This window comes from Staurois parvus, unplaced genomic scaffold, assembly GCF_062004578.1.
Source record: "Staurois parvus isolate SC_StPar_1 unplaced genomic scaffold, SC_StPar_1.0 ptg001032l, whole genome shotgun sequence".
Classification (NCBI taxonomy): Eukaryota; Metazoa; Chordata; class Amphibia; order Anura; family Ranidae; genus Staurois; species Staurois parvus.
The window spans coordinates 1458589-1485462 of record NW_028318828.1 but is presented as its reverse complement, the minus strand read 5'-3'; the positions used below and the strand labels follow the sequence as shown (position 1 = coordinate 1485462).

Sequence of the window (26874 nt, the reverse complement as noted above, 5' to 3'; positions counted from 1 at the left end):
TATGCTGTGGGAATAACCTGTTTCAGATCAGATTCCCCCTCGGAGCATAGGAGGACCTGGGGGCCTGCCGGGCCTGAAGTGCGACAGTGTTCCTGACAGTATGGGGAAGGGAACAAGATTGACCCGGTTTCCCAGTCAATTTGGGGGTTATGGGCCCGTAACCAAGGGAGCCCCAAAATGACTGGGAAAAGAGGTGATGCAATGGCATCCAGGCGGAGGAATTCCTGGTGTTGGTTGGCAATGGTAGTGGCAATGGGGGGAGTTTCCTGATTAACTACTCCTGATTTTATCTGGGAACCATCGGCTAAAAATATGTTAAAACCCCTCTTTCTGGGTTGGAGGGGAATTTTCTGCTGACAAGCAAAGTCTAAATCCAGAAAACAACTGCATGCCCCCGAATCAATTATGGCTGTCACTTCCACGGTCCTTTCTGGAAGCTGAAAGGAGAGGGGCACAACTAAGTATTGGGAAGGACTGACATTGCCAATAGACAAAGAAGAAAAAGAGGTACACTTACTCATTTTCTGAGGGCAGGATCGTACCATATGACCGGCTTCCCCACAGTAGAGGCAGAGGTTCTCAGAGCGTCTCCGCTGGTGTTCTTCTGGCGATAATTTGGGCCGAGCCAGGCCTAGTTGCATGGGTTCTGGAACATCTCCTGGAAGTGGATTCTGGATACTTGGTCTGGGTGGTTGGCTGGGGCCTAGGAATGGACCCCAGTTGTTTCCACGACCCTGGCCGGACCTCTCAAACCTGCATTCCCGCAGTCGTCGGTCAATTTTTATCGTCAGGGCAATTAGGTCCTCTAATAACTCGGGAACCTCTTCCCGGGCCAGCTCATCCTTTAGGGGTTCTGATAGCCCCATGCGGAACTGGTGCAACAAGGCAAACTCGTTCCAGCGAGTGTCCCCCATCCAGCGCCTAAATTCTGAGGCGTATTCCTCTGCCGCCCGACGGCCCTGTCGGAGTGTGTATAAGATTGCTTCGGCAGAGGCAGCCCGCTGCGGGTCATCATATAGGATGGCCATCGCCTCAAAGAAATCCTTGACTGTTCCTAGGTGTGGGTCATTGTTTCCCCTTAGCCGATGGGCCCAATCTTGGGGTTCGCCCTGCAACAGTGAGATTATAAATCCCACCTTCACTGATTCAGTCAAAAAGGTACGGGGTTGAAGTTCAAAAAATAGGAGGCAGGATTCACGGAATGACCTGAAGCGTGTGCAGTCCCCGTGGAAACGCTCCGGTAAGGGTACCCGGGTTCCGCCATAGGTAGCGGGGCGGAGGCCCCTGATGCTGGCTCAAGAGCAGCCGGGGGTGCAGAAACCGGGGTCTGTGGGGCTGGGTCAGATAGGGAGCAGGTCTGGAAGCGGTTCTCCAGCTGCATACATTTATCCTACAGGGCTGCTACGGCCTGCGTCAGGTTAGATAGATGCCTGCAAATTTCTTCCAGCGGGGAGGGCCCTCCTCTAGGCTCAGTCATGGCCTTCTGGTACTGTAAAGGACCGCCCGGCGACACCACTAGCACTCCACTAATCAGGCGTCCCCAGCGCACGGAGTCTAAGTCCCAGAATACTTGTTCACCAGGGCCCCTGATGGTGGGGATGGACTTGGAGTACCCCGGGACCAGGTCGTGCTTACTGAGGATACCCGTCAGTGGTAGGGGTGTTCGCCAGGGGCTCCCACGGGAGAGAGCCTGATATGAGGAGGTCTGGAGACCCCGTTGAGAGGGATGGATGGATGGCTGAGCAAGTGCAGAGTCAGGCAAGCCGGGTCGGTAACAGGAAGGACAGTACGGTACAAGGCAGCGGGCAGAGAATAGTCGGGTCACACGCCAGGTCAGCAACAGTAGGTCAGATCCAATAGGGGACTTACGGAAGAGAGGTCAGGCAAAGCAAGGGTCTGGGCAGGAGAATTCAGCAGTGGTCAGGTACAATCCGGGTCAGCAACTTACAGGTTCAGGTTCAGGTTCAGGATACAGGATGCAGGGCAAGGATAAGACCAGAAGGCACCGAATGACAGCTCAGGGCCGTTTAAATATCGCGCCCTGCGCTGCCATTGGTGCCCAGCGCATACTGGCCCGGACCTAGAGCTCGCGTCCCTGCACAGGGTGGCATACTGCGCCTGCGCCGGACCATCGCGGCGGGGATCGAGGATCCCTGACAGTGGGGTTGTGTTAGGGGAGAAGAGGAAGAAAGGGGGACATCAGTTTGGCCGAGAGGAAAATTAAATCCCAAACACGCAGGCTATGAGTGATGAGGGGGCTAAGAGGAGAAGGGCGGAAGAAAGGAGGGAGCCAAAGGAGGGCCGTGACAGGAGCACAGTCAGGACTCTCCAATAACACCCATTGTACGATGTCAGAGGTAGCATGAAGTAATGTTAATTGGGAGATCTGTGCTGCTAAGTAATATTTTGTTACATTGGAGACCCCAAGACCCCCTCTCAACCGATGGGCATAAAGGGTGGTTTGTCGGCCCAAATGAAAGCCAGACTCTTATTTTGAAGACAACGCAGAAAAAATGATGGAACATGGATCGGAAGGGTCCTGAAAAAATAAATGAATTTAGGAAGGACCGTCATCTTGATGGCGTTGATCCGCTCTATCCAGGAAAGAGAGGGAAAATGCCAAGAGCGCAGAAGGGAAGTTAACGTGCACAAGAGGGAATAGTAAGCAGCAAAGAGGGAACAGTAGGAAGGGGTCAATTGCACTCCAAGGTAAGTAAGGGAAGAGGAAAAGAAGATTGGAGAAGGGAAATCGTGGGATCCGGAAGGGAAACGTTTACAGCAGTCATTTTGTGGGGCCCAACTACTTGGAGGCCCAAAAATTCCGTAAAGCAGGAAAGCAGAGAATGGAGATTAGGAAGTGTAGTTATTGGGTTGGTCAGAGTCAAAAAAGCATCATCTGCAAAAAGATTTACTTTATATGATGTTCCGGCGTAGGGAATTCCTGTGATATTTGGGATCGCAATCGCCAGGGGCTCAAGGGTCGGGGAAAGAGGGCATCCTTGGCGTGTTCGCCTGGTTATAGGGAGTTGCAGCATAACGGCCCGAAGCTTCTGGGGTAGAATATAGCGCCAAGAGCCAGGCTAAAGAGGAGCTCCCAAAGCTCCAGCGATTTAAGACGTAGCAGAGGTAATCCTAGGAGAGGGTGTTGAATACTTTGTAAATATCTAACGAGAGGAGGAACCCAGGAATATTGTGGCGATTAATAAAAAAAGAGAAATAAGGTGCACTACTTTCCGAACATTATCTGCTGCTTGACGGCCCGGAACAAAACCAACCTGGTCTCTGTGGATTAGAGCTTGTAAATACTTATTGACACGTGAACTTAGAATTTTACCTAAAAGTTTAATGTCCTCATTTAGCTGAGAGGGTGAAAGGCTTGGGGTTCATGAGCATCGGTAATCGATTTTGGTATCATGGAGATATGGGCTCGAAGTGAGTCAGGAGCAGGCCTGCTGCCCTCACGCATTGCATTTTAGTAGACGGTCAAATATGGAACCAAAAGCTAAGAAAATTTGTGGTAATAAAGGCCAGAAAATCCATCCGCACCTGGGGCCTTCAAGGGTCGGATGGACTTAATGGCCTGCAGCACCTCCAAGTCAGCAGCAGGAGCATTCAGCGTGTCACACGCTGATGTCGGTAGAGACAGGAGGTCAAGATCACGAAAGAAGGCATCTGCCTCTTTGATAGGAAAAGGGACAGGCTGGGAATAAAGGGAAGAGAGAAAAGTAGCGAAGGAGTCCACTATGTTTTCAGGGTCAGACGAGAGTTCACCGCTCGCCATACACAGTTTGACAGGCTTGCGGAGACGACCAGAAGAGTTTAGCCTCCGGGCCAACATAGCACCTGGCTTATTAGCAGAAAAAAAATATTTATGCCTGGCCCAGCAAAGGGCTTTCTCTGCTTGGTCGGAAGCCAGAAGAGCCAGTTCCACGGCAATGCTATCACGGGCTTTCCATGTCTGGGTGGAAGGGGAAGATTTCCAGGTCGCCTTTGCCTCTGCTAGTTGAGCAGTGAGATCTCGAAGCCTCCGTTCCCGTTTGCATTTACATATGGAGGCAACTTGAATAATGTGCCCCCACATTGCGGCCTTGAGTGCTTCCCATAGGGAGATTGCCGAGGATTCGGAGCCCACATTGTCCACAAAGAAGGCTTGTAAGTTAGAATGTATTTGCAGGAAGGCGTCCTGTGTCGTGAGAAGGGAGTCATTGAGCCGCCAAAGTGATCAAGGTCTGGAATCGCCTGTGAGAGACAGTCAAAACGAGTGGGTAGTGTTCCGACCAGGGTGACTCGAGGATCCAGACCCGGTCGACTAAGTGTAAGGGGCGAAAGGGCATAAATCTGATCAAGCTGACAAAAGCTATGATGAGGGTCAGAGTAGGAAGTGAAATTCCGCTCACGGGGGTTAAATCCACACCAGACATCAACCGGACCGTGAGAGCATAATTGTGCGCTGGGCTCTTGGAGGCGGGTGGGTCCCCACGGCTCCACTGATGAGCTGACGATGTACCCACACAGCTTCATCAAAAATTAACCTGCAAAGGGAGAAGGGGAAAGAGGAACAAAAGGGGGAGGGGGGCTGGGAAGGAAAAGAGAGAGAGGAGGGGCAGAGGGAGGGAGGGGGGAGGAGGAGAAAAGAGAAGGGGAGAGGAACGAATGGGGGAAAAAGGGAGGGGAAGGGGAGAGAGAGAGGAAGGGGGATTGGGAAAAGGGGGAAGGAAAAGAGGAGAGGGGTGGGAAAGCAGACCCGGCAGGGGAGGGGACAGAGCAGGTGGGGAAGGAGGGAACAGGAGGGGAATGGGAGGGGGAGAATGGAAGGGACAAGGGGGGGGCCATGGGGGAAAGGGAATGGGGGTAAAAAGGAGCAGGGCAGCGGAACAACAAAGTGCAGGTAGATGCATGTGGACCATCTGTTCCAGGATTCGGAACCCAGGGGCCAGGACCATCAAGAGAAAAGTCAGTGACTCCAGGCCTGGTGTGGCAATATGAAAGTACTCACAGCCCCTGAAAGATCCATTCAACCCGGGTCAGAACAAGGGGAGCCCTTCGTTGGAGGGGTTGAAGGAAGAGAACGTCTCCGGTGCTGGACCCTCTCCCAGGAATGACCAAGAAGTAGAGCCGGTGATCTGGTGATGTGGGACCGCATTGGAGTGGAATGCTTCTCCAGTAGATGTAGTGCAGACAGGACTTCATCTGGAGTGGTCACCGTATGGGTACGTCCCTTGTTAGCAAAGGCCAACTTGAACGGGTAGTCCCAGCGAAAACAGATATGGTTAGCAAGGAGGGCTGATTTATAGGGCATCGTTTCACAATAGTGCTCTGAGCCTGCAGGAGGGTCTCTTTCGTGTGGTAGAAAGTGAATTTAATAATAATGTCCCGGGGAGGGCCATCAGCTTTTTTCGGGCCCAGTGCACAATGGATCCGATCAAATTCCAGGCGGTCAATGGGAATTAGGAAAGAACAAAGAGAGAGCGCACAGGCCTAGTGCATTACCATAAAAAATGTTTAATAAGAAAAAAAAATAGGTGTTGTACTCACAAACGACAAAGTCAAGACACATCATAAAAGAACAGCTGGGTCAACACCGCACTGAGTAACAGTCCGCAATGGGGAGTGTAGACATCCAAATACTGACGCGTTTCGAGGACTTGTCTCTTCCTCAGAGCCACATTATTCTCGTTTGTGAGTACAACACCTATTTTATTTCTTATTAAACATTGTTTATGGTAATGCACTAGGCCTGTGCACCCTCTCTTTGTTCTTTCCTCATTTCAGTATATTTGGATTCCCCCGATCCATTTGAGGGCAGCATGGTGTGCATGTTCCAGGACATTCTTAATGTGGTTGTAGCCTGCATCAAGTCCATCCCCAAGCGCAGGAGCATTTTGTTTGCTGGTTCATTGGTCAATGGGAATTGCCAGGACCAATCCCTGGAAGAGCACCGTAGCCATGGAAGTGAGATCAGTGATTTGTCTCAGGGAGGCCTCTTAGGGGCAGGTTTCCCCTGTGGGCCCGATTCTCAAAATCCTCCAATCGACGCAAAGTAGACTCCAACTCTTTTCGTAAGTCGGTGAGGTCCTGTTCATAGTTTTCCAGTACTGTCGCGGCCACATCCATTTTTGTCTTCTAGCTCATTAGTGCGGGATCCAAGTTCGTTAACTTCTTTAGTGAGGTGGGTGGTGAGCTTTGTGGTGGCCTCGGACAGTTCTGTCTGTAACTTGGCCTTAAAACAGGTGAGGAGTTCCACATCATGGAGGGGTGGAGCATGGGCAGAAGGATGTGGTTCCCTTTAGCTATCCTCCATGCCAGAGGGCAGCTGGGAGTCCTCCATCGGGAGGAGCAAGATCGAGCCTGGACTTGAGGCTGGCGCCTCCAAGATGGCTTCCAGAGGGAAGGCCTCATCCCACACACGACCCGTTCGTCTGACGCCTGACACCCGGGTGGACGGCAAACGCTTCCCCATTTAGGTCTGGGAGTGTGAAGAAGGCTTGGGGGTAGGTGGGAAACCCTCCGGTCCAGCCGGGAGGTGCAGATGTGTCCAGGTGGTTAGGAGCGGAGTTAGCACCCGGCCATCTCAGGTCACTGCTTGCCATAAGTTTGGCTTTCAAGGACACATATTCTCGGCCTTCACAGCCTATACATGTCGCCTTCAGCTAAGGTCAATACATCGGGATGCTATTTAAACCATTTGTTACCACAAACAGAACCCGTCAAGGTTGTCCCTTGTCATCACTCATATTTAACTTATTGATGAAGCCACTGGCTGAGCACATTAGATCTAGCATAACTATCTCTGGTTTCTGTATTGGCCACTTGGAACATAAAATTAATTTTTTCTCTGATGTGATAATGATTAAAAACCCTATTACTTCACTTGATTCAGTACAAACCATCCTACATACATAGGTTTAGCGCTGTTTCTTATTATAAAGTCAATGAGCGCAAATCCTACATTTTAGACCTTGGTCTAGATTGCACCACTAGATCTCTGTTGCATAATCTCTGTACCTATTCCTGGGCAGACTCTGGTACACTATATTACTATTATTATTACAGTTATATAGTTCCATCAATTTATGCAGCATACAGTATGTGTGTATGTATATGTGTATGTATATGTGTATATATATTTATAGTGACAGTAGGCAGGTGAAATCACCTGGTTGCGTCCTGGATGGACGATACATTTGTCCAAGGTTCAGACTTTATGGGGATTTGTTCCACTAGAGGGAAGTGCTGAGTCCTTCAGCACTGAGTAATGAGCCCAGCTGAAGATAGTGGGCTCATTAAGGCTGCTATAAAACGTCCCAGCTTGCTGAGGGAGTTGTTCCAACCTGGAACCAGATCTATGCCTGAACTGACTGGGGAGCAAAACATCTGATCTGTGTGCAGAGAGAAAAAAGCCTGTGTGGCTAGCCTCCAACTACTAGCAACTAGGTACAGCATCAGGTTGTACCTAGTGGGTAGCTAGGGAAAGCTGTTGGTACAGTAAGTAGCCAAGTTGGCCAGGATTTAATTTGATGTTTTTTTGGTTTGGCATTTTTTGTACATAGTGTAAATAAACTGCATCTTTCTGTTTTTTCACCTCCACTGTTGTTGTGCTGTGCCTGTCTTTTTGTGTTGTGCACCCATCCAGGGGGTCACACACACCCACTGCCGAGCCAACCCCGTTACAATATATATATATATATATATATATATATATATATATATATATATATATACACCCTGTTCCAAATTATTATGCAAATTCCATTTAAGTGTCACAAAGATTAAATATTTTGTTATTCAGTTTAAATCATGGATGGCATTGTGTCTCAGGGCTCTTTTGATCACTGAAAACAATCTCGGACACCTGTGATAATTAGATTGGCAGGTGAGCCCAATTTAAGGAAACACTACTAAAGGAGGGTGTTCCACATTATTAAGCAGAGCATCATTTTAAAGCAATATGGGGAAAAAAAAGGATCCCTCTGCTGCTGAAAAGAGTGAAACAGTTCAATGCCTTGGACGAGGTATGAAAACATTTGATATTTCACGAAAACGTAAGCGTGATCATCGCACTATTAAGAGATTTGTGGCTGATTCAGAGCACAGATGGGTTCGTGCAGATAAAGGCACATTGAGGAAAATTTCTGCCAGATCCATGCATCGGATCAAGAGAGCAGCTGCAAAAATACCTTTACATAGCAGCAAACAGATATTTGAAGCTGCTGGTGCCTCTGGAGTCCCACGGACATCAAGGTGTAGAGTCCTCCAGAGTCTTGCAACTGTGCATAAACCTTCTATTCGGCCACCACTAACCAATGCTCACAAGCAGAAACGGCTGCATTGGGCAGAAAAATACATGAAGACTAATTTTCAAACAGTCCTGTTCACTGATGAGTGCCGTGCAACCCTGGATGGTCCAGATGGATGGAGTAGTGGATGGTTGGACGGCCACCCTGTTCCAACAAGTCTGCAATGTCAGCAAGGTGGTGGTGGAGTCATGTTTTGGGCCAGAATCATGGGAACAGAGCTGGTCGGCCCCTTTAGGGTCCCCGAAGGTGTAAAGATGACCTCTGCAAAGTATGTGGAGTTTATGACTGACCACTTTCTTCCCTGGTACAGAAGGAAGAACTATGCTTTCCGTAATACAATCATCTTCATGCATGACAATGCACCATCTCATGCTGCAAAGAATACCTCTGCATCAATGGCTGCTATGGGGATAAAAGGAGAGAGAGTCATGGTGTGGCCTCCATCCTCCCCTGACCTCAATCCTATTGAGAACCTTTGGAGCATCCTCAAGCAAAAGATCTATGAGGGTGGGAGGCAGTTTACATCCAAACAGCAGCTCTGGGAGGCTATTCTGACATCTTGCAAACAAATTCAAGCAGAAACTGTCCAAAAACTCACAAGTTCAATGGATGCAAGACTTGTGAAGCTGCTATCAAATAAGGGGTCCTATGTTAAAATATAATGTGACCTGTTAAAATGTTTAAAAAGTTAAAATGTTGTTAAACGTTTGATTGAAATAGCTTTTGATTTCAGTAAATATGCTGCAAACACAACAAATGACAATTTTTAGTTCTTTACAACCTATAAAGTGTTTTGAAACTTACTGTGCGTATTAATTTGGAACAGTGCATTGTAAGTTTATGTTTTAAAAAATTACTGTCTTCATTAGAAGGTTTGTTCAATAAAATTTGAATTGTACTCTTAATAGTTGATAACATGAGAATTATTCTGACTGTTATTTACATAAATTATATAGGTAAATGAGAAAAATATCATTTGCATAATAATTTGGAACAGGGTATGTATGTATATGTATGTGTGTGTATGTATGTATGTATGTGTATATATTTATATATATATCTGACAGGCTGGCCCCCCCACCCCTTGAACCTCTGCAGCAATGCTGGCAGCACTCATATATCTATTTTCCAAAGACAACCTCTGGATATGATCCTGAGAATGCACTCAACTCCTTTGGTCGACCATGGCGAGGCCTGTTCTGAGTGGAACCTGTCCTGTTAAACTTCTGTACGGTCTTGACCACCATGCTGCAGCTCATTTTCAGGGACTTTGCAGTCTTCTTATAGCCTAGGCCATCTTTATGTAGGGCAAGAACTCTTTTATTCAGATCCTCAGAGAGTTCTTTGCCATGAGGTACCATGTTGAACTTCCAGTGACCAGTATGAGAGAGTGAGAGCGATAACACCAAATTTAACACACATGCTCCCCATTTACACCTGAGACCTTGTAACACTAACGAGTCACATGACCCCAGGAAGGGAAAATGGCTAATTTGGCCCAATTTGGACATTTTCTCTTGGGGTGTACTTGCCTTTATTGCCAGCGGTTTTGACATTAATGGCTGTGTGTTTAGTTATTTTGAGGGGACAACAAATTTCCACTGTTATACAAGCTGTACCCTCACTACTTTTTATTGCAGCAAAGTGTAATTTCTTCAGTGTTGTCACATGAAAAGATATAATAAAATATTTACAAAAATGTGAGGGGTGAACTCACTTCTGTGAGATACTGTGTGTGTATGTATATATATATATATATATATATGTGTATATATATATATATTAATTACATTCAAATCAGCCCCTTACTCTCAAGGGGTGTACAATGTGAGTCCCTAACTTACATTCATATATACATATACTAGGATCAATTTAGATAGGATCCAATTAATCTACCACCATGTCTTTGGAGTGTGGGAGGAAACCAGAGTACCCTGAGGGAACACACGCAGGCACAGGGAGAACATGCAAACTCCAGGCAGGTGTTGCCATGGTTGGGATTCAAACCAATGACCCTAGTACTGCCAGGCGGAAGTGCTAACCATTTAATCACTGTGCTGCCCTGTATATTGCCAAAAGTATTGGAACACCCCTCCAAATTATTATTATACAGGATTTAGATAGCGCCAACAGTTTGCTCAGCGCTTTACAATATAACGGGAGACAATACACAACAATACAGTTCAATACAAGAGGGATTTGAGAGCCCTGCTCCTTGGAGCTTACAATCTCATTGGATTCAGGTGTTCCAATCACCTCCATGGTCCCAGGTGTATAAAATTGTGCACCTAGGCAATGCAGACTGCTTCTACAAACATTTGTGAAAGAGTGGGTTTCTCTCAGGAGCCCAGTGAATTCAAGTGTGGTACTGTGATAGGTTGCCACCTGTGCAAAAAGTCCATCCATGTAATCTCCTTGCTACTAAATATTCCATGGTCAACTGTTTGTGGTATTATAACAAAGTGGAAGCAACTGGAAACAACAGCAACTAAGCCACAAAGCAGTAGGCTACGTAAAATGACAGATCATGGACAGCGCATGCTAAAGCACGCAGTGTGCAGAAGTTGCCAGCTGTTTGCAGAGTCAATAGCTAAAGACCTCCAAACTTCATGTGGCCTTCAGATTAGCACAACACTGCATAGAGAGCTTCATGGAATGGGTTTCCATGGCCAAGCAGCTGCATCCAAGCCTTACATCAAGTGCAATGCAAAGCGTCAAATGTTGTTCTATAATACACTCTAAGGAATATTAACCTTTGGCAAATCCATGCCTCTCAGAAAGATTTGCAGCAACATTTTACATAACAATGGAAGGCTGCACTGACTTGTCAGTTAAACTTCTGGGATATTGATCTGATCAGTTAAGTAGCAGAGGGGGTTGTTAATTTCATTAACACCAAAGCAGCTGAAACTGATTAACAGGTGTACAGGTGAAAGGGTCTGGAGAAGCTGTGTAGAATGTTACGCTGCATGTAACATCGTTCAGCATGACCGTTTTGGTGATAGTCTGGGGAGGCATATCCATGGATGGATGCACAGACCTCTACAGGCTAGACAATGGTACCCTGACTGCCATTAGGTATTCGGATGAAATCCTTGGACCCATTGTCAGACCCTATGCCAGTGCAGTGGATCCTGGGTTCCTCCTGATGCACGACAATGCCCGGCCTCATGTGGTGAGAGTATGTAGGCAGTTCCTGGAGGGTGATTGAATTGATACCATTGAATGGCCCCCACGCTCACGTGACCTAAATCCAATTGAACACCTCTGGGATATCATGTTTTGGTCCATCCTACACTGCTAGCTTGCACCTCAGACTGTCCAGGAGCTCAGTGATTCCCTGGTCCAGATCTGGGAGGAAATACCCCAGGGCACCATCCGTCATCTCATTAGGAGCATGCCCCGACGTCAGTCACGTATACAAGCATGTGGGGCACCATACAAACTACTGAGTACAATTTTGAGTTGCTGCAATTAAATTTCAGAAAAATGGACTAGCCTGCTGCATCATTTTTTTCACTTTGTTTTACGGAATGTCTTTGATTTCAGTCCTCTATAGGTTGCTCATTTTCATTTCAATCAAAGGATGGGGCATCCTTACGTTCCTAACACGTTACCCAGTTCATATCAGTATAGATATCTAGCATGATAGTTTTCCTCATTGAGATCTGATGTGTTCTCAAAGTGTTCCTTTAATTTTTTTGAGCAGTGTATATAAAGCAAAAATTTGCATTTCTCTCAGAGTTAACTCAGAAACTAACAAGGCGTTGGTATTTAACAAGGCTTTGGAGGGTGGCCAATCTGGCACTCTCTACAATGTATTCAGGTAATTCCCCTGCTTAACTATCCTGCGGGTGGGTGTCTTTAATATGCTAATCATATAAAGACACAAATCATACACTGCATTGTATTCTATAAACCTTGCAAAACAATGAAAAAAAAAGCAAAATGCTGAGCCATGCGAAAACAAATAACATATACACACACTGACAAGAGCAGGAGAGTTTATTTTGGGTTGTTATTATAAATTAATGAATATATACATATAGTAACAGTGCAGTGCCCTGTCACAGGATAAAAATAGGTACAAGTGGTCAGGTAATGGACACGGTCTGCACATGTGCAGAGTGCAGAACTGCGGAGCTTAGATTTTAAGTGGAGAAAACTGCTGTTGCAGGTCTCTCTGGATTTTGATATTGCTGGATGGGGCTCCGTTTTTTGGAGATTTCAAAGTGCCTTGGGAGGGCAGAAATCTAAAATCCAGTGTCCAGATTTTGTAGTTAACCAGCAGGGTATGGGCCCAGATGCTCACAGCTCTAATGATGGTCTGCTGAGGGTTGCAGGGGGGAGTAGAGTGCAGTTGGAGCAGTGGCTGCCATTGTGCGTCTCTGTGAGATGGGTGCTGTGTGCCTCAAAAGGGCTCAAGGCTATGTGCCTGTCAGGGCTCCAGGGTATGACCAGAGGTATGTGAACTGACGCAGGGAAACGCAGGCTTCAGATATGATACTAGGGTCGTTGGTTTGAATCCCAGCCACGGAACCACCTGCCTGGAGTTTGCATGTTCTCCCTGTGCCTGCGTGGGTTTCCTCCGGGTACTTCGGTTTCCTCCCACACTCCAAAGACATGCTGGTAGGTTAATTAGCTCCTGTCTAAATTGGCCCTAATATGTGTATGTATGAATGTAAGTTAGGGACCTTAGATTGTACGCCCCTTGAGGGTTAGGGACTGATGTGAATGTTCAATATATATGTGTAAAGTGCTGCGTAAATTGACGGCGCTATATAAGTACCTGAAATAAATAAATAAATATGTTATAAACAATATAATTTATTAATACTAACAATACATAAACGCAGTGCAATACTAAAACATAACACAGTGCAAACAAACCAAACCAAACCACCCACAGATAACAATACATACAATGCAAGCGTCGTCAGGCAGGCCGGGTCAATAACAATCGGGCAGGTAGGAACAGGAGGAGCAGGCAGAGAGTAGTCAGGTCACGAGCCGGGTACAGCAACTAACGGGCAGGTAGGTACAGGGGGTCAGGCAGAGAATGGTCGGGGTCACAAGCCAGGGATCAAACAGGAGAAATCAGCAGAGGTCCGGATCAGGCAGGGTCGGCAACGAATCAGTCAGACAGGAACAGGAATGCAGGTAACAAGATACAGGGGCCCATAGAAAAACACACACCAAGGCACAGACTGCAGGTCTGGCCATCCCTTAAATACACCTGTGATCAGCCTCAGGTGTTTTGGCTGACTGCAGGGTTGAGTCTCTGATTGCTGAGAGCACCCGCTGGCCAGCCCTGGTACTGCAGCCCACAAGGCAGGTGAGTCCCACCATTACTGGCAAGTCCATTCCTGACAGTGCCTCAAAAGGGCTCAAGGCTGTGTGCGTTAAAGAAGTCTGAGGCGGTGGGCCAGGAATAGCCAATGGTCTGGGAGACCCATACCAGCAGAGGTACTGCTGACCAGCAGTGCTAATAAAGAGTAGCCAGGCTTAGCATTTTTCATTTGTATTGACCACTGGAGAAGAACCCCTGTGTGGGAAAGCTTAATTTGGACTTTTGAGTTTTTGTTTCTTGCCTTTTAATAAAAGTGGGCTACCAAGCCCTGAAAAAGAGTTTCTGACTAGCGTGGACTCACTTGGAAAGCATCTACCACTAGAGCTAATCATCCTACATATCACAATATATAAAACTAGTTTGGACCAGTTTTTTCCTTTGATAATAAATTATCAAATCAAATAAATGTGATAAAGTTAGGTGATATTCATTACCATTTACCACCAAATGAAAGCCCAATTTGTCCAGAAAAAGAAACCGGTATAATCCACCTGGATATACTAAGCAGGTGCGCTGATATGTATAGTTTTACTAACATGTCAAGGTTTAAAAATGTTGTTCAGGTGTTAGGATTTGTTTTATCTTCCATCTTGAAGGGCATAAACACAGCTACCAAAGTTCGCATAGCAGGGATCGTTTATTTGCACATATTGCAATACTTGTTCATCCTAGAATCCAACAGAGCCTGCGTCGTACATTGACTTGTGGCCCTATTTGTAGTTTCTGTCACAATATAGTTACATAAGCATGATGATATGGACAGCACACAACTGTTAGTTGATACTGACAACTGGAACATCCCATGCATTCCTATAGATCAGGGTGTCAAACTGCGGCCCTCCAGCTGTTGCAGAACTACAATTCCCATGAGGCTTTGCAAGGCTGACAGTTACAAGCATGGCTCCCAATGGCACAGGCATGATGGGAATTGTAGTACCTCAACAGCTGGTGATCCGCAGTTTGACACCTGTGCTATAGATGAATCCATCCATATAAGAGCTGCAGCACACCTGCATGTCAGATTACCAAAAATGGTAATCAAAAATGGTGCTGCATCCACTATGTGGAGATAGGTATAGTATTAGTTTTTTTGGTACAGGAACTGCACTAATTAACAGCATTTCCATGGTCCATCTTTTTTCGATGTTTTTCCTAGATTGAAATACCTGAAAGAAAGGCCTCTCTTCCAAAGCACCCTGACAGCGTATCTGACACCGTTTCATTGGTAAGGAATACTTTGTTTGACTGTCACCATTATCTGAATATTACAGTAATGACCATTTGCATGAAAGTGATATAAAAGGTTTTTTTTTTGTTTTTTTTATACAGATTATACTTACCTGCTCTATGCAGTGGTTATGCACAGAGAAGCCCTGATCCGTCTTTTCTCGGGTCACCTGGCAGCTCCCCTGGCCCCTCCCTCCTGCCAAGTGCCCCCACAGCAAGCTGCTTGCTATGGGGGCACCTGAGCAGGCTTGCTCCTGAGCCACTGCTCTATGTGTCCATTTACATCCAGAGCCATGGCTCGGCCCCGCCCCTCTCTCTTCTCATTGACTCACTGGCTGTGATTTACAGCAGTAGGAGCCAATGACTCCCACTGTTGTCTCAGCCAATGAGGAGGGAGAGTCCCCAGAGAGCCGACTCTTGACTCTTTACACATCAGTGGACCGCGATGGGGCTCAAATAAGTATTAGAAGGGCTGAGGGGGCTGCTGTTCACAGAAGGTTTTTTTTTTTTTTTAATCTTTGTAACATTACCCCTCAGAATGTGCTTGATAATGCTTGTCCCCAGTGGTTGCCCTGACCTTGCAAGGCACCCTACACCTCTGACACTCTAGGTTCAGACATATTTCAGAAGAATAGGATAACAATGCAAGAGACGCCGTTCTAAGTAACACCTCTATTTGGATATACACCTCTATATTAGTCTTGTTAAAAAAAAGTAGACCACAATAATAATGGTTTATACAGTCATGAGTAGTAAGCTTAAACTGATAAAATGCAGCACCAGCAAGTAAGAGGGGGAAGAAAAGGTTTGTTGACGTATTAACTCCCTCTAGTCCACAATGGTGGATGCAGAGAATTATGTAAAAGTATACTCCAACATAAATAGATATAAGTATCCTAATTTGAATAACAATGGCCTTAGAAGAAAAGGGGGTTCCTTTAACTAGAGATTGCAACTTAAGTCCCGTGATGTTTAAAGTAAACCTGATGTGGTGGTGTCTGTTGTCTTTTGCTAGCAATGGTGGGACACATAAACAGTAATGAAACCTAGTAATTCAGTGAAGTTAAACAGACTGTGATACTGCTCAAAGCAAGGATCTCCTGATACTGAGGTGTAAAGGTGTCTGCATGCAGTGTATCTAGAGTGATGACAGAAAGAGGTTTGGCATCTAACGGGTCACCAATCCCATGGATATCAAAGCCTCCTATGGGCAAAAGTTCTTGCACATGCTGTTGGCTGTTAGCAGGAATGTGCAGAGTTGGCACCTGACAGTCTGTCAGCGCAGTGAGCAGAAATGTCTGTGTGAAGACAGGATAGTGACGGTCATGATGCAGAGAAGCTGATGTGATCCTGGTGTAGCAATCTGCGTCATCGCTGTGCTGAACTGATGTGCTGAGTCCTGCAGCAGTAATCCAATAACACTGTTCAACAAATTTTTATTTTTTGCCAGTTTTGGAAACAAAAGGATCCATTTCTTAATGAATTTCACATTCTGAGTTCAAATATAACAATGAAATTTGTCAATTGGCTCTAGTTTTTCTGTAAACGGAAAGTTTTCTACTATAGGCGTAATGACTACATAATGCACAATAATTATATAGATAGATGTCTTTCCACAAATATAAAGCAAGTGATATTGACTACATAACAAAGCCTAAATGGCATAATATATTGCATAGGATTACCAAGAAAAATTATAGCCATAAGCTAAGTTGAATCATTTTAATACTTAGGATTCTCACTAGTTTTGTCTTCAGTTTGTGTCGGTTTTGCTTCTCTTGGCTTTTCTCTTGTATTCGAGGAAAGGGCTATCTCTTACAACTGCACGTGACTACACGCTTCAGGTTCTTCCTCACTTGACTCAACCACGAAGGATTCTGGTGCTTTAGGAATTGGTAGCCCCTCTCCATGAGGAACTGGACGTATTGCCGATGGAATATTTGGATAGTGCACAGATAACTTTTTCTTCTTATTTAGCCCTTTTACAATTGGAGGCACCATACAAAAGTAACAATTACTAACATGATCTGTTGGCTCTCTCCAAATCATTGGCACAGCGAAAGGCATAGATGCCTTTTTTCCATTCAACCATTGCTCCAGTGCCGTCCCACAAGAATTGCAGCATATATGTGGTGCCCAGCTCTTGTCCTGGTCTCCTATCTTGCAGCCAAAATACAAGTTGTAGGCTTTCTTAATCATTCCTGTTATCCTCCTTTTTTGTGAGATAAAAGTTATTTCACAGCAGATATAGCAGAAATTATCTGCTTTATTCACACAAGTTCGAGGCATTACTGAGTAGTCTATATAAGCATAAAACTAAATGTAAAGACGCTGTCGAACTACAATCAGCTACAGATACTGCAGCTTTTATGCAGTGAAGTGATGCAATTAAAGGCTAATATTGCATCATCTCAGTATACATGCAATTTTCTATTGGTCACCAGTATCAATTGCGCAATATGCAGCTGAAGTTGCATCATAATTTTGAATGGCTTACATCATTAGATGGGTGAATATATCATGGAAACTAGAGCCAATCAACATTTTTTAGGGTCATTTTCGTTTTCAGCACCCCAAAATTATGTAAGATTAGCTAATTTTATGCCCAAAACTTTTTACTTGTTGAACAGTGTAATCGATCTTTGGATGAGAATGGCAGTCCCTTGGTTTTCAGCCTTGAATCTTGTGCCAAGCCAGTCACCTGCTGTAGAATATATCTGCTCTCCCAGCATCCTGGTTTGCCAGCTCTCTGGTAGTTGTAGTTCAAACAGCACTCAGAAATACAGTATGTAATGGTTATAGGACAATAAACTACCAACACTCAGCATTACACTAGTTGTTTGTTACAATCAAGGCATAATCTTAAGCAATCAGTCCTCATAATGGACTATATTGACATCAGATGACAGTAGGTGCACCTCAAATAATGTTGATAAGCAATGATATAAGATGACAAAGATATATGCATGTGTACATAGACATATATAAAACCCTGGAGGTGTGGGCTACAATCAGTTAGTGGATAGTCTCTTACTGACACAGCTTGCAGAAGTTAGGCTGCCTCTTTAGATGGGCAGAGAAATGTTGGGTGTTGAAGAGTGTGTGGTATATTCCAGCAGAGAGGTGTTAGAAACTCATTGATGGTTACAGGAAACAATTGATTTTCAGTCAGGAGTGTGCTACCAAATATTAAATTGAGGATCAGATTTGGATTTTTGTTTCTCCACTTTTTTGTGTCATACCAATACAAACAAAAGAAATAAACATGAGAATGCCTAAATATTTGTAATTGCAACAATTTTCTAGGCGAAGTAGTGCATTATCTGACAGAAATGCAGGGGTGCCAATACTTTTGGCCATGACTGTATGTGGTATCACTGTGAGCGTCAGGAGCAGGAGAATTTATTTTGGGTTTTTCTTGGATTGTAAAGTATGCCAATAGCAAGAAATATACAGCTAAATTAAAATAAAAATAATCAGGAGATATCCATTACCGTTTACACCAAAAGAAAGCCCAACTTGTCCTGAACAAAACAAAGTATAATCCACCTGGATACACAAAGTAGTTGCAAAATTGTGCTTCGACATTAACATTTGTTTTACCCTTAGTCATTAAGGGATTAAACAATATAGGCACTTATGTTTTTTATATAGCTATACCTGCAAAAGTGGCTAGTCTGAAGTGATATATCGGGATCTTATTTTCTGACTAAAGTTCCACTTCATTCATATAGTACAGTGCCCAGGTTTCCATTAATCAAGACCATGGGTTATATGCTTCCACCTTCAGGTGAGGACAGTGGCAAGCAAAGTTGCTCAGAAGAGCTCATATAACCACTCCCAACATTCTTTGTTTTTTCTTTTTGCTAGTGTCCTTAGATGATGGGTGACCTGAGAGCTGTTTTTTGGCACATATAACATAATTATTTTTTTGCATACCAGACATGACATACATTGCCTATATGCGTGGCTACTCTTATCAAAGTAGTATTTATTTTTAAAGGCAAATTTGTCTATTATTTTACTCAAATTTAACAGAACAAAGCATGATAAATAATAACATATACAAGTAAATGAACAGAAAAACATCACAGGTGTGGTTATGATCTATGTGGATGGATGAAAATGATTCTATAAAACAGCAAGAAGGAAGGATCAATAACCCATATAACGGAGATATAACAAAACGTGTCGGGGGGGTATCCCCGGGAGAGAACTCTGTATAACCAAGAGTATAAACCCAAACAGAGAAAAAGGAGAAAAAAACATATACAAAAATATCTATCTATCTATCTAACAATTCACTTAGCAAACAGGAGCGTTCACAAAAATTTTGCTTTGATTCGTGAACTCTGCTTCAGTTGACTAACACGAGCCACAGCCATCTTCCCTGCTTTGACACATGGTCGTGACTTCCTGTAGGCGAGATCGATGTCACAGACAGACACTGAAAGTGTACTGTGAAAACACAGTAAAGAGAAGCTTTTTGGTGTGCTTTTTAGCACATACTGTACATCCCTGTGCACACTTGCCGCAAAGCTTTTTTTGTGTGCTTTTTGAAGGCAAATTTGTTATTATTTTGCATAAATTTAACAAACAGACATGATAGTATAAAAAACATATACAAGTAAGTAAACAGAAAAACATCATCAAACAGATGTGGCTATGATCCATGTGGATGTATGAAAATGATGCAGTACAACCGCAAGAGAGAAAGATCAATAACCCATATTACGGAGGTATAACATAGTATCAGGGGGTATTCCTGGCAAGATGTATGGAACAATATGAGAGAACTCCGTATAACCAAGAGTGTAAACCTAAACTGAGAGAGAAGGAAGGAAAAAAGCCAGTGGAAAATATATTGGAGGAGAAGACGGAGGCCCTCCTGTCACGCAGATACAGTCAGGTCCTTAAATATTGGGACATCGACACAATTCTAACATTTTTGGCTCTATACACCACCACAATGGATTTGAAATGAAACGAACAAGATGTGCTTTAACTGCAGACTGTCAGCTTTAATTTGAGGGTATTTACATCCAAATCAGCTGAACGGTGTAGGAATTACAACAGTTTGCATATATGCCTCCATATGTAATGGGACAGAATAAATCATAAATCAAACTTTCACTTTTTAATACTTGGTTGCAAATCCTTTGCAGTCAATTACAGCCTTAAGTCTGGAACGCATAGACATCACCAGACGCTGGGTTTCATCCCTGGTGATGCTCTGCCAGGCCTCTACTGCAACTGTCTTCAGTTCCTGCTTGTTTTTGAGGCATTTTCCCTTCAGTTTTGTCTTCAGCAAGTGAAATGCATGCTCAATCGGATTCAGGTCAGGTGATTGACTTGGCCATTGCATAGCATTCCACTTCTTTCCCTTAAAAAACTCTTTGGTTGCTTTTGCAGTATGCTTTGGGTCATTGTCCATCTGCACTGTGAAGCGGCGTCCAATGAGTTCTGAAGCATTTGGCTGAATATGAGCAGATAATATTGCCCAAAGCACTTCAGAATTCATCTTGCTGCTTTTGTCAGCAGTCACAACATCAATAAATACAAGAGAACCAGTTCCATTGGCATGCCCACGCCATGACACTACCACCACCATGCTGATGAGGTGGTATGCTTAGGATCATGAGCAGTTCCTTTCCTTCTCCATACTCTTCTCTTCCCATCACTCTGGTAGAAGTTGATCTTGGTCTCATCTGTCCATAGGATGTTGTTCCAGAACTGTGAAGGCTTTTTTAGATGTCGTTTGGCAAACTCTAATCTGGCTTTCCTGTTTTTGAGGCTCACCAATGGTTTACATCCTGTGGTGAACCCTCTGTATTCACTCTGGAGAAGTGTTCTCTTGATTGTTGACTTTGACACACATACACCTACCTCCTGGAGAGTGTTCTTGATCTGGCCAACTGTTGTGAAGGGTGTTTTCTTCACCAGGGAAAGAATTCTTCGGTCATCCACCAGAGTTGTTTTCCGTGGTCTTCCGGGTCTTTTGGTGTTGCTGAGCTCACCGGTGCATTCCTTCTTTTTAAGAATGTTCCAAACAGTTGTTTTGGCCACGCCTAATGTTTTTGCTATCTCTCTGATGGGTTTGTTTTGTTTTTTCAGCCTAATGATGGCTTGCTTCACTGATAGTGACAGCTCTTTGGATCTCATCTTGAGAGTTGACAGCAACAGATTCCAAATGCAAATAGCACACTTGAAATTAACTCTGGACCTATTATCTGTTCATTGTATTGTTATATTGTTGACTTCTTTAATATAATCAGTTTTGGATAAAACAACCACCCCTCCCCCTTTATCCGCTGGTCGGACTACAAGGTCTTTGTTCTCTAAAAGGGAATTTATAGCTTTTTTACAAGATGTTTGATGCCTTACTTTTTTAACTTCTAAGTTCTTAAGGTCTTTAAAGACTGTATCCCAAAATGCATTAATGTAATTAAGTGATTGTGCTGGCACAACCCTTCGAGAAGCAGACCTAATTGTGGCTTGGGGCCAAAAGGCACATTTCTAGTCTTGTCTGCAGTCCATATTTCTGGAAAAGAACATTGACAGGCGGACTTCCTCAGTCATCAAAGTCTAGATGTGGGTTAACTGTCTTGTCACCCAAAGTGTTCCAGGACATCTTTCACTGTTGAGGTATGCCAGACATAGATCTTTTGGAATCCTGCTTCAACAATAAGGTAGACTAGTTTGTGGTCAGGGATCAAAGGGTCTTTTGAATGCACTTCTGATGCAGTGCGATCAGTTCTGCTGATAAATGCTTTCCCTCCAATACGGATTCTTCCCTGACTGCTTTGCTGAATCGAGATGGAGGGCATTTTGGTACTCTTGGTGGCAACAAATTATCCCAGAAGGACTTGATACTTGGACATTCTGAAACTTCTGAGAGACAGTACATGGGCACTTCTACAAAAGCCTAACCTGCTGTATCAAGGACTAGTCTACCATCTTTTACGGTTTCTTCACAATTGCTGGCTATACTGGCTTGGCTATTGATTCCCTGGTCCTGACAGATCGAGGTCACACTGACTCCATTATTCCCATGATGCTTAAAGCTAGGAAATCGACCTCTCACACTTGGAAGGTATACTTCACATGCCAGGCATTCAAGTTTCACCATAGGTCAGGGGTGTCAAACTTAGATTCATCATGGGCCGCATCAGCATTATGGTTGCTTTCCAATTCCCAATTGTATCTGTAGGACTATATAACTGTATCTACTCATTATCATATTAAATTGCTTCTGCATTTGATTACTGGTTTTTGTAATAATTTAAGACTTAAGCTGTGAAGGGCAGGTGCAGACTGGCACAGAGCTCACTCACATTCCTGTATCAGTTGATGCAAGTCTGATAAGGACAGTCGTACATCGCTGGTATCAACGACAGTAATTATTGGAGACTGTTCAGGCAGAACATGGTTCTGCCATGGTGTTCAGCCTGCTCAATCTCTGATAATGTTTCTGTGTGTGATAGCAGCGGTATGTGACCCTCCTTAACAACTGGCATAGAATTGTATTATAATTATAAGCCAATGTCCTGAGCACCCCACCCCCCACTTAAGTTCAGAGACAGTGTTGGTGGGTATAGATGTAGAGTCCCTCTATACCTCCATCCTGCATCATTGTGGGATTGGTGCAGTAGCCCATTTTTAGAAGTGAGCTACCCAAGTATGGGAGCACAAATGAATTCCTTCTAGAGCTGTTGGACTTTCCACTCAATAACAATTTCTTTCAATTCCTGGGGACCTTTTACTGCCAGATTTGAGGGACCTTGATAGGGACCTGTTGGGCACTAGCGTGTGCCTGCCTCCACCTTGGATGGTGGGAGGAGGAGATTGTGTATCGGTCCTTGATGTACCTCAGTCATGCATCCCTTTAGCTGTACATTTGAGGTACATTGATATCCTTATGCTTTGAGAAGGAACAGAGCAAGAACTCCATGATTTCATGATTGAACTTAATGCTAACAATCGGAACATCAGACTCACATATACCTTTTGATCTTAGGGAGATTTTGTTTTTGACTTCCTGATATCCATTGAGGGCAAAAGCCTGAGAACCAAAATGTATCATAAATTTACGGCTGGCAGTACCCCGCTCTTAGCCTTTAGCCATCATCTACATTCCTTGGTGCAGGGAACACCTACTGGATTGTTCCTGCGTATTCGCAGGAACTGTACCAGTGGGGATGACTACAGACAGGAGGCAGAGGATCTCTATAGGAGATTCCGTGAGAGGGGATACTCTCATGGAACTATCAGACGATCCTGCAAAAGGGCCTCAGTGCGGAAACGAGAGTCGCTCTTGTATGGCAGTATTGAGAATGTGTCCCCCCAGGATAGTCCCTCTGTATGAATCATTACTCACTATGGCACCCAGTGGGAGGAGGTACGGGCTATTTTGGCCAAGCATTGGCATATATTGACACAGTCTGTCAGGCTCCGCCCAACGGGATCTCTAGTGGTCCACAGCATGGGGTTTCCCAGGACGCGGAGTCTAAGTCCCAGTCTGCCTTTTCACCAGAGCCCCTGATGGTGGGGATGGACTTGGTGCAAGACTGGAACCAGGTCGCGCCCCTGGGCACCCCCGGCGGTGGCAGAGGGGTCCCGCTGAGGGTATGTGCCCGGGATGAGTCTGCTGTGAAGGGGATAACAGACCCCGATCCGAGCGGGATGGATGGGATGACAGATCCCGATCTGAGCGGGATGGATGGACGACTACTAGGAGTGAGCGAGGTCAGACTAGCCGGGTCGGTATCGTGCGGGCAGCGTGGTACAGGGGGAGCAAGCGGAGAATGGTCGGGGTCACAAGCCAGGTTCAGCAGGTAGCGGGCAGCGTGGTACCAAGGGTCAGGCAGAGGGATGGTCAGGAACGAACCGGGGTCAGAGCAGGAGAGGGTCAGCGTAATCAGAACAGGCAGAGTTTGGCAACAAGGAAACGCACTAGCAGGAACACAGGAACAGGAACAAGACCTTGCGATACTTTGGAAATGCACAGGGCAGATTTAAATAGGGCGCCCTGTGTTTCCATTGGTGCGGCTGCGATTGCTACTGCGCATGCGCGGCCGCCGCCGCGATCTCTGTGTTCGCCGGCCAGGAAGAATCGGCGATCTGCGCATGCGCGTGATGCTGAGCGGCCGGGATCCCTGACACAGTCTCTGGAATTATCAGGAATTGTGGGCCGCAGACCTCTAATGGTTGCCAAAAGAGCTATGAATTTAAGGGACAATTTGGTATAGTCAGAATACAGACGAACACCTGTGAAAAACTGGTTAATGGACCTGCCCCCACTTAAGGGTATTGTACCCCTGTGGATGGTGTCATATCTGCAGTTTTGTTGACCTCACAGATAGATTTACAGATGCAGATAGAAGGTTTATCACATTAAGCAGTTTTTGAACTGTGCGATGACAGGAGTACTATACATGCTTGAATGTCTTTGTAACAAAATATACATTGGTAAGACCAAACGTTAGTTACAAATGCATATAGGTGAACACCTTGGCAGTATTAGCAACAAGCATGACAAGACTCCAGCTTCAGAACATTTTGCCAAGTTCCACAATTCATCTCCTATAGGACTTAGGCCTCATGCACACTGGACATAAAAAAAAACGCAAGTACCATTAGCTGTAGAATGCTGCAATAAAAACATGTTTTTTTGCATTTTTTTTAGTTTTATTGCATTAGCTTTTTAGCGTTTTTTAGTGTTTTTCAGCATTTGCGTTTTTTAGCAAAGTTATACTCTCACAAAATCTTCAGGCTCATAAACGCTGGATAGCCGCGTTCTTTAGCGTTTTTCAGCTTTTATCTACATTTTTCAGCTTTTATCAGCATTAGAGCATTTTTACAGCTAAAATACTCCTCTTGAAACCCACTAGTTCTGGGGTTTTTTTCCAGCCAGAAAACACTCCAGCCAAAAAACTGATTAAAGCATATGTGTGCATGGACACATAGGATAACATGCTGGGGAGTTTACATCAGAAGCCAAAAACAACCGCTGTAAAAACGTCCAGTGTGCATGAGGACTAAGGGTCAAGGCAATTTATGCTCTGAACCTCTCCAACTGCAGGGGGGATTTTGATACGATCCTCCTGCGGAACGAGAAGGTGTGGATATTCAGACTTGGGTCTTTGGCACCCAAGGGGCTCAACACTGAATTGAGCTTACAGGTTTTTCTAGAATCATAATCTCCATGCTCTCTTTATCTTGCTATTGAAGAATCGAGTTGCCTTTATGTTTCATTAGCTAATTTTTTGTATTCAATATTGGCCACTCTTCATGGCAATATTTTTCACTGGCATAATATGAAAATTGGGTAATGCATGGTTCAGTGTGATGGTGTGATACTATATACAATTGAAACTGGTCCACTTTCTATTTATATGTAATTAATATTGTAGCAGTATGCAATGTTTTAAGTGACAGACTGCGGTTACTTGTGGGCAAATCCGGAAATGACACATTGGTCTCAATATAAGCCCTTGATATTATAGCCCAGCAGTGGGCAAACTACGGCCCGGCGGTCCTTTTAATCCGGCCCGTGGAGCTGCCAGGATGTGTGTAGGCGGGGCAGCGTGACGAACGTGAGGGGAGCTAGGCTCCTCTCACAGTCCGCCCTGAAGACCGGAACGGCGCGGGATACATTGGCTGTCAGGATGTGTGTAGGCGGGGCAGCGTGACGAACGTGAAGGGAGCTAGGCTCCTCTCACAGTCCGCCCTGAAGACCGGAACGGCGCGGGAACACGGCGAGAGGAACGCGCGGAGCAAAGGTAAGTGAATTGACACAGGGGGGACATGACTTACTACTTGGGGGGGGAATAGTACTATGGGGGATGAATTAATATGGGGAATGAATTACTATAGGGGGGATGAATTACTATAGGGGGGATGAATTACTATATGGGGGATGAATTACTATATGGGGGATGAATTACTATATGGGGGATGAATTACTATGGGGGATGAATTACTAGATGGGGGATGAATTACTAGATGGGGGATGGATTACTATATGGGGGATGGATTACTATATGGGGGATGAATTACTATGGGGGATGAATTACTATATAGGGGATTAATTACTATGCTTACTGTGGGGGAATATTACTATACTTACTATGGATGACACATACACATCATTCATCTACTCTTGGTCCGGCCCCCGGGTCCAATATATGAACCCATTGCGGCCCTCAAGTCAAAAAGTTTGCCCACCCCTGTTATAGCCGCAGCATCCTGAAGAAGCTCACGTGACTCGGTGGGCGAAACGCGAAAACGCGTTGATGTCACAGCGTCGTGATGCCCGCGTCCTAGGCACCCAGGCACGCGGCTTTGCCACACCGGATGTGCAATTGCAGTTGCGTTCATATCCATCTTCACATAGTGTGGCTAGTGCCGCACCACACAGTGGATCGAGATTCACTGAAGCCAGCGACCATACCTGGAGGGGTGAGCTGATAACATTTGGGCCAGGTTGTGATCGTATTAGGGGTTTTCCCCAGGATTTTTGCTGCTCTGCTGAGCCCCGCACACCTGGTGTTCCCTTCTGTCTGCATACAGTGAAAGGCTGTGGCTAACTATAAAGCTCACCCACATACCGGCCACTGAATCCCAGACTGTTGCTCAAATGTGACCATAATTGCTGTTTTGCCAACTGTGACGTGTCTGACTGCTATCTTTATTTAATACCATTCTGATATCCAGCATGGTTTGCCTACATGTGGGGATTATTCATCACAGTATTGATTTTATCAGCATTTGATTGAATATACCTCCTTAGGACTGATGGACTGCCATTATAATCTGATTAATATGCTGATATGTGGCGTACCTCGATCCTCATTGATGGGCCAGAACCTCCATATCATTTCATTGCATCACTGCTGCAGACAATACCAATCATTTAATGATCCAGCACTATCAGCAATAATTATAGGGCTTCCCATCCCCAAGTGAGTGCTGTTTTTGTGTGAGTGGAGAGTATGCCTG

General features: G+C 44.9%; 1 protein-coding gene across 6 annotated transcripts in view; it reads left to right on the top strand.

The window, feature by feature from the left end:
• Positions 1-26874, top strand: part of PACS2 (phosphofurin acidic cluster sorting protein 2) — a 1098307-nt gene that overhangs the window by 514138 nt on the left and 557295 nt on the right. For 5 of the 6 annotated variants that reach the window (XM_089657830.1, XM_089657827.1, XM_089657828.1 and 2 more), the window contains one exon: positions 14804-14872. The exons of the other annotated variant lie outside the window; for it this stretch is intronic. In XM_089657830.1, coding sequence (XP_089513956.1) covers positions 14804-14872 — 69 coding nt within the window. The remainder of the gene's footprint in view (positions 1-14803; positions 14873-26874) is intronic. 6 annotated transcript variants of the gene reach the window in all.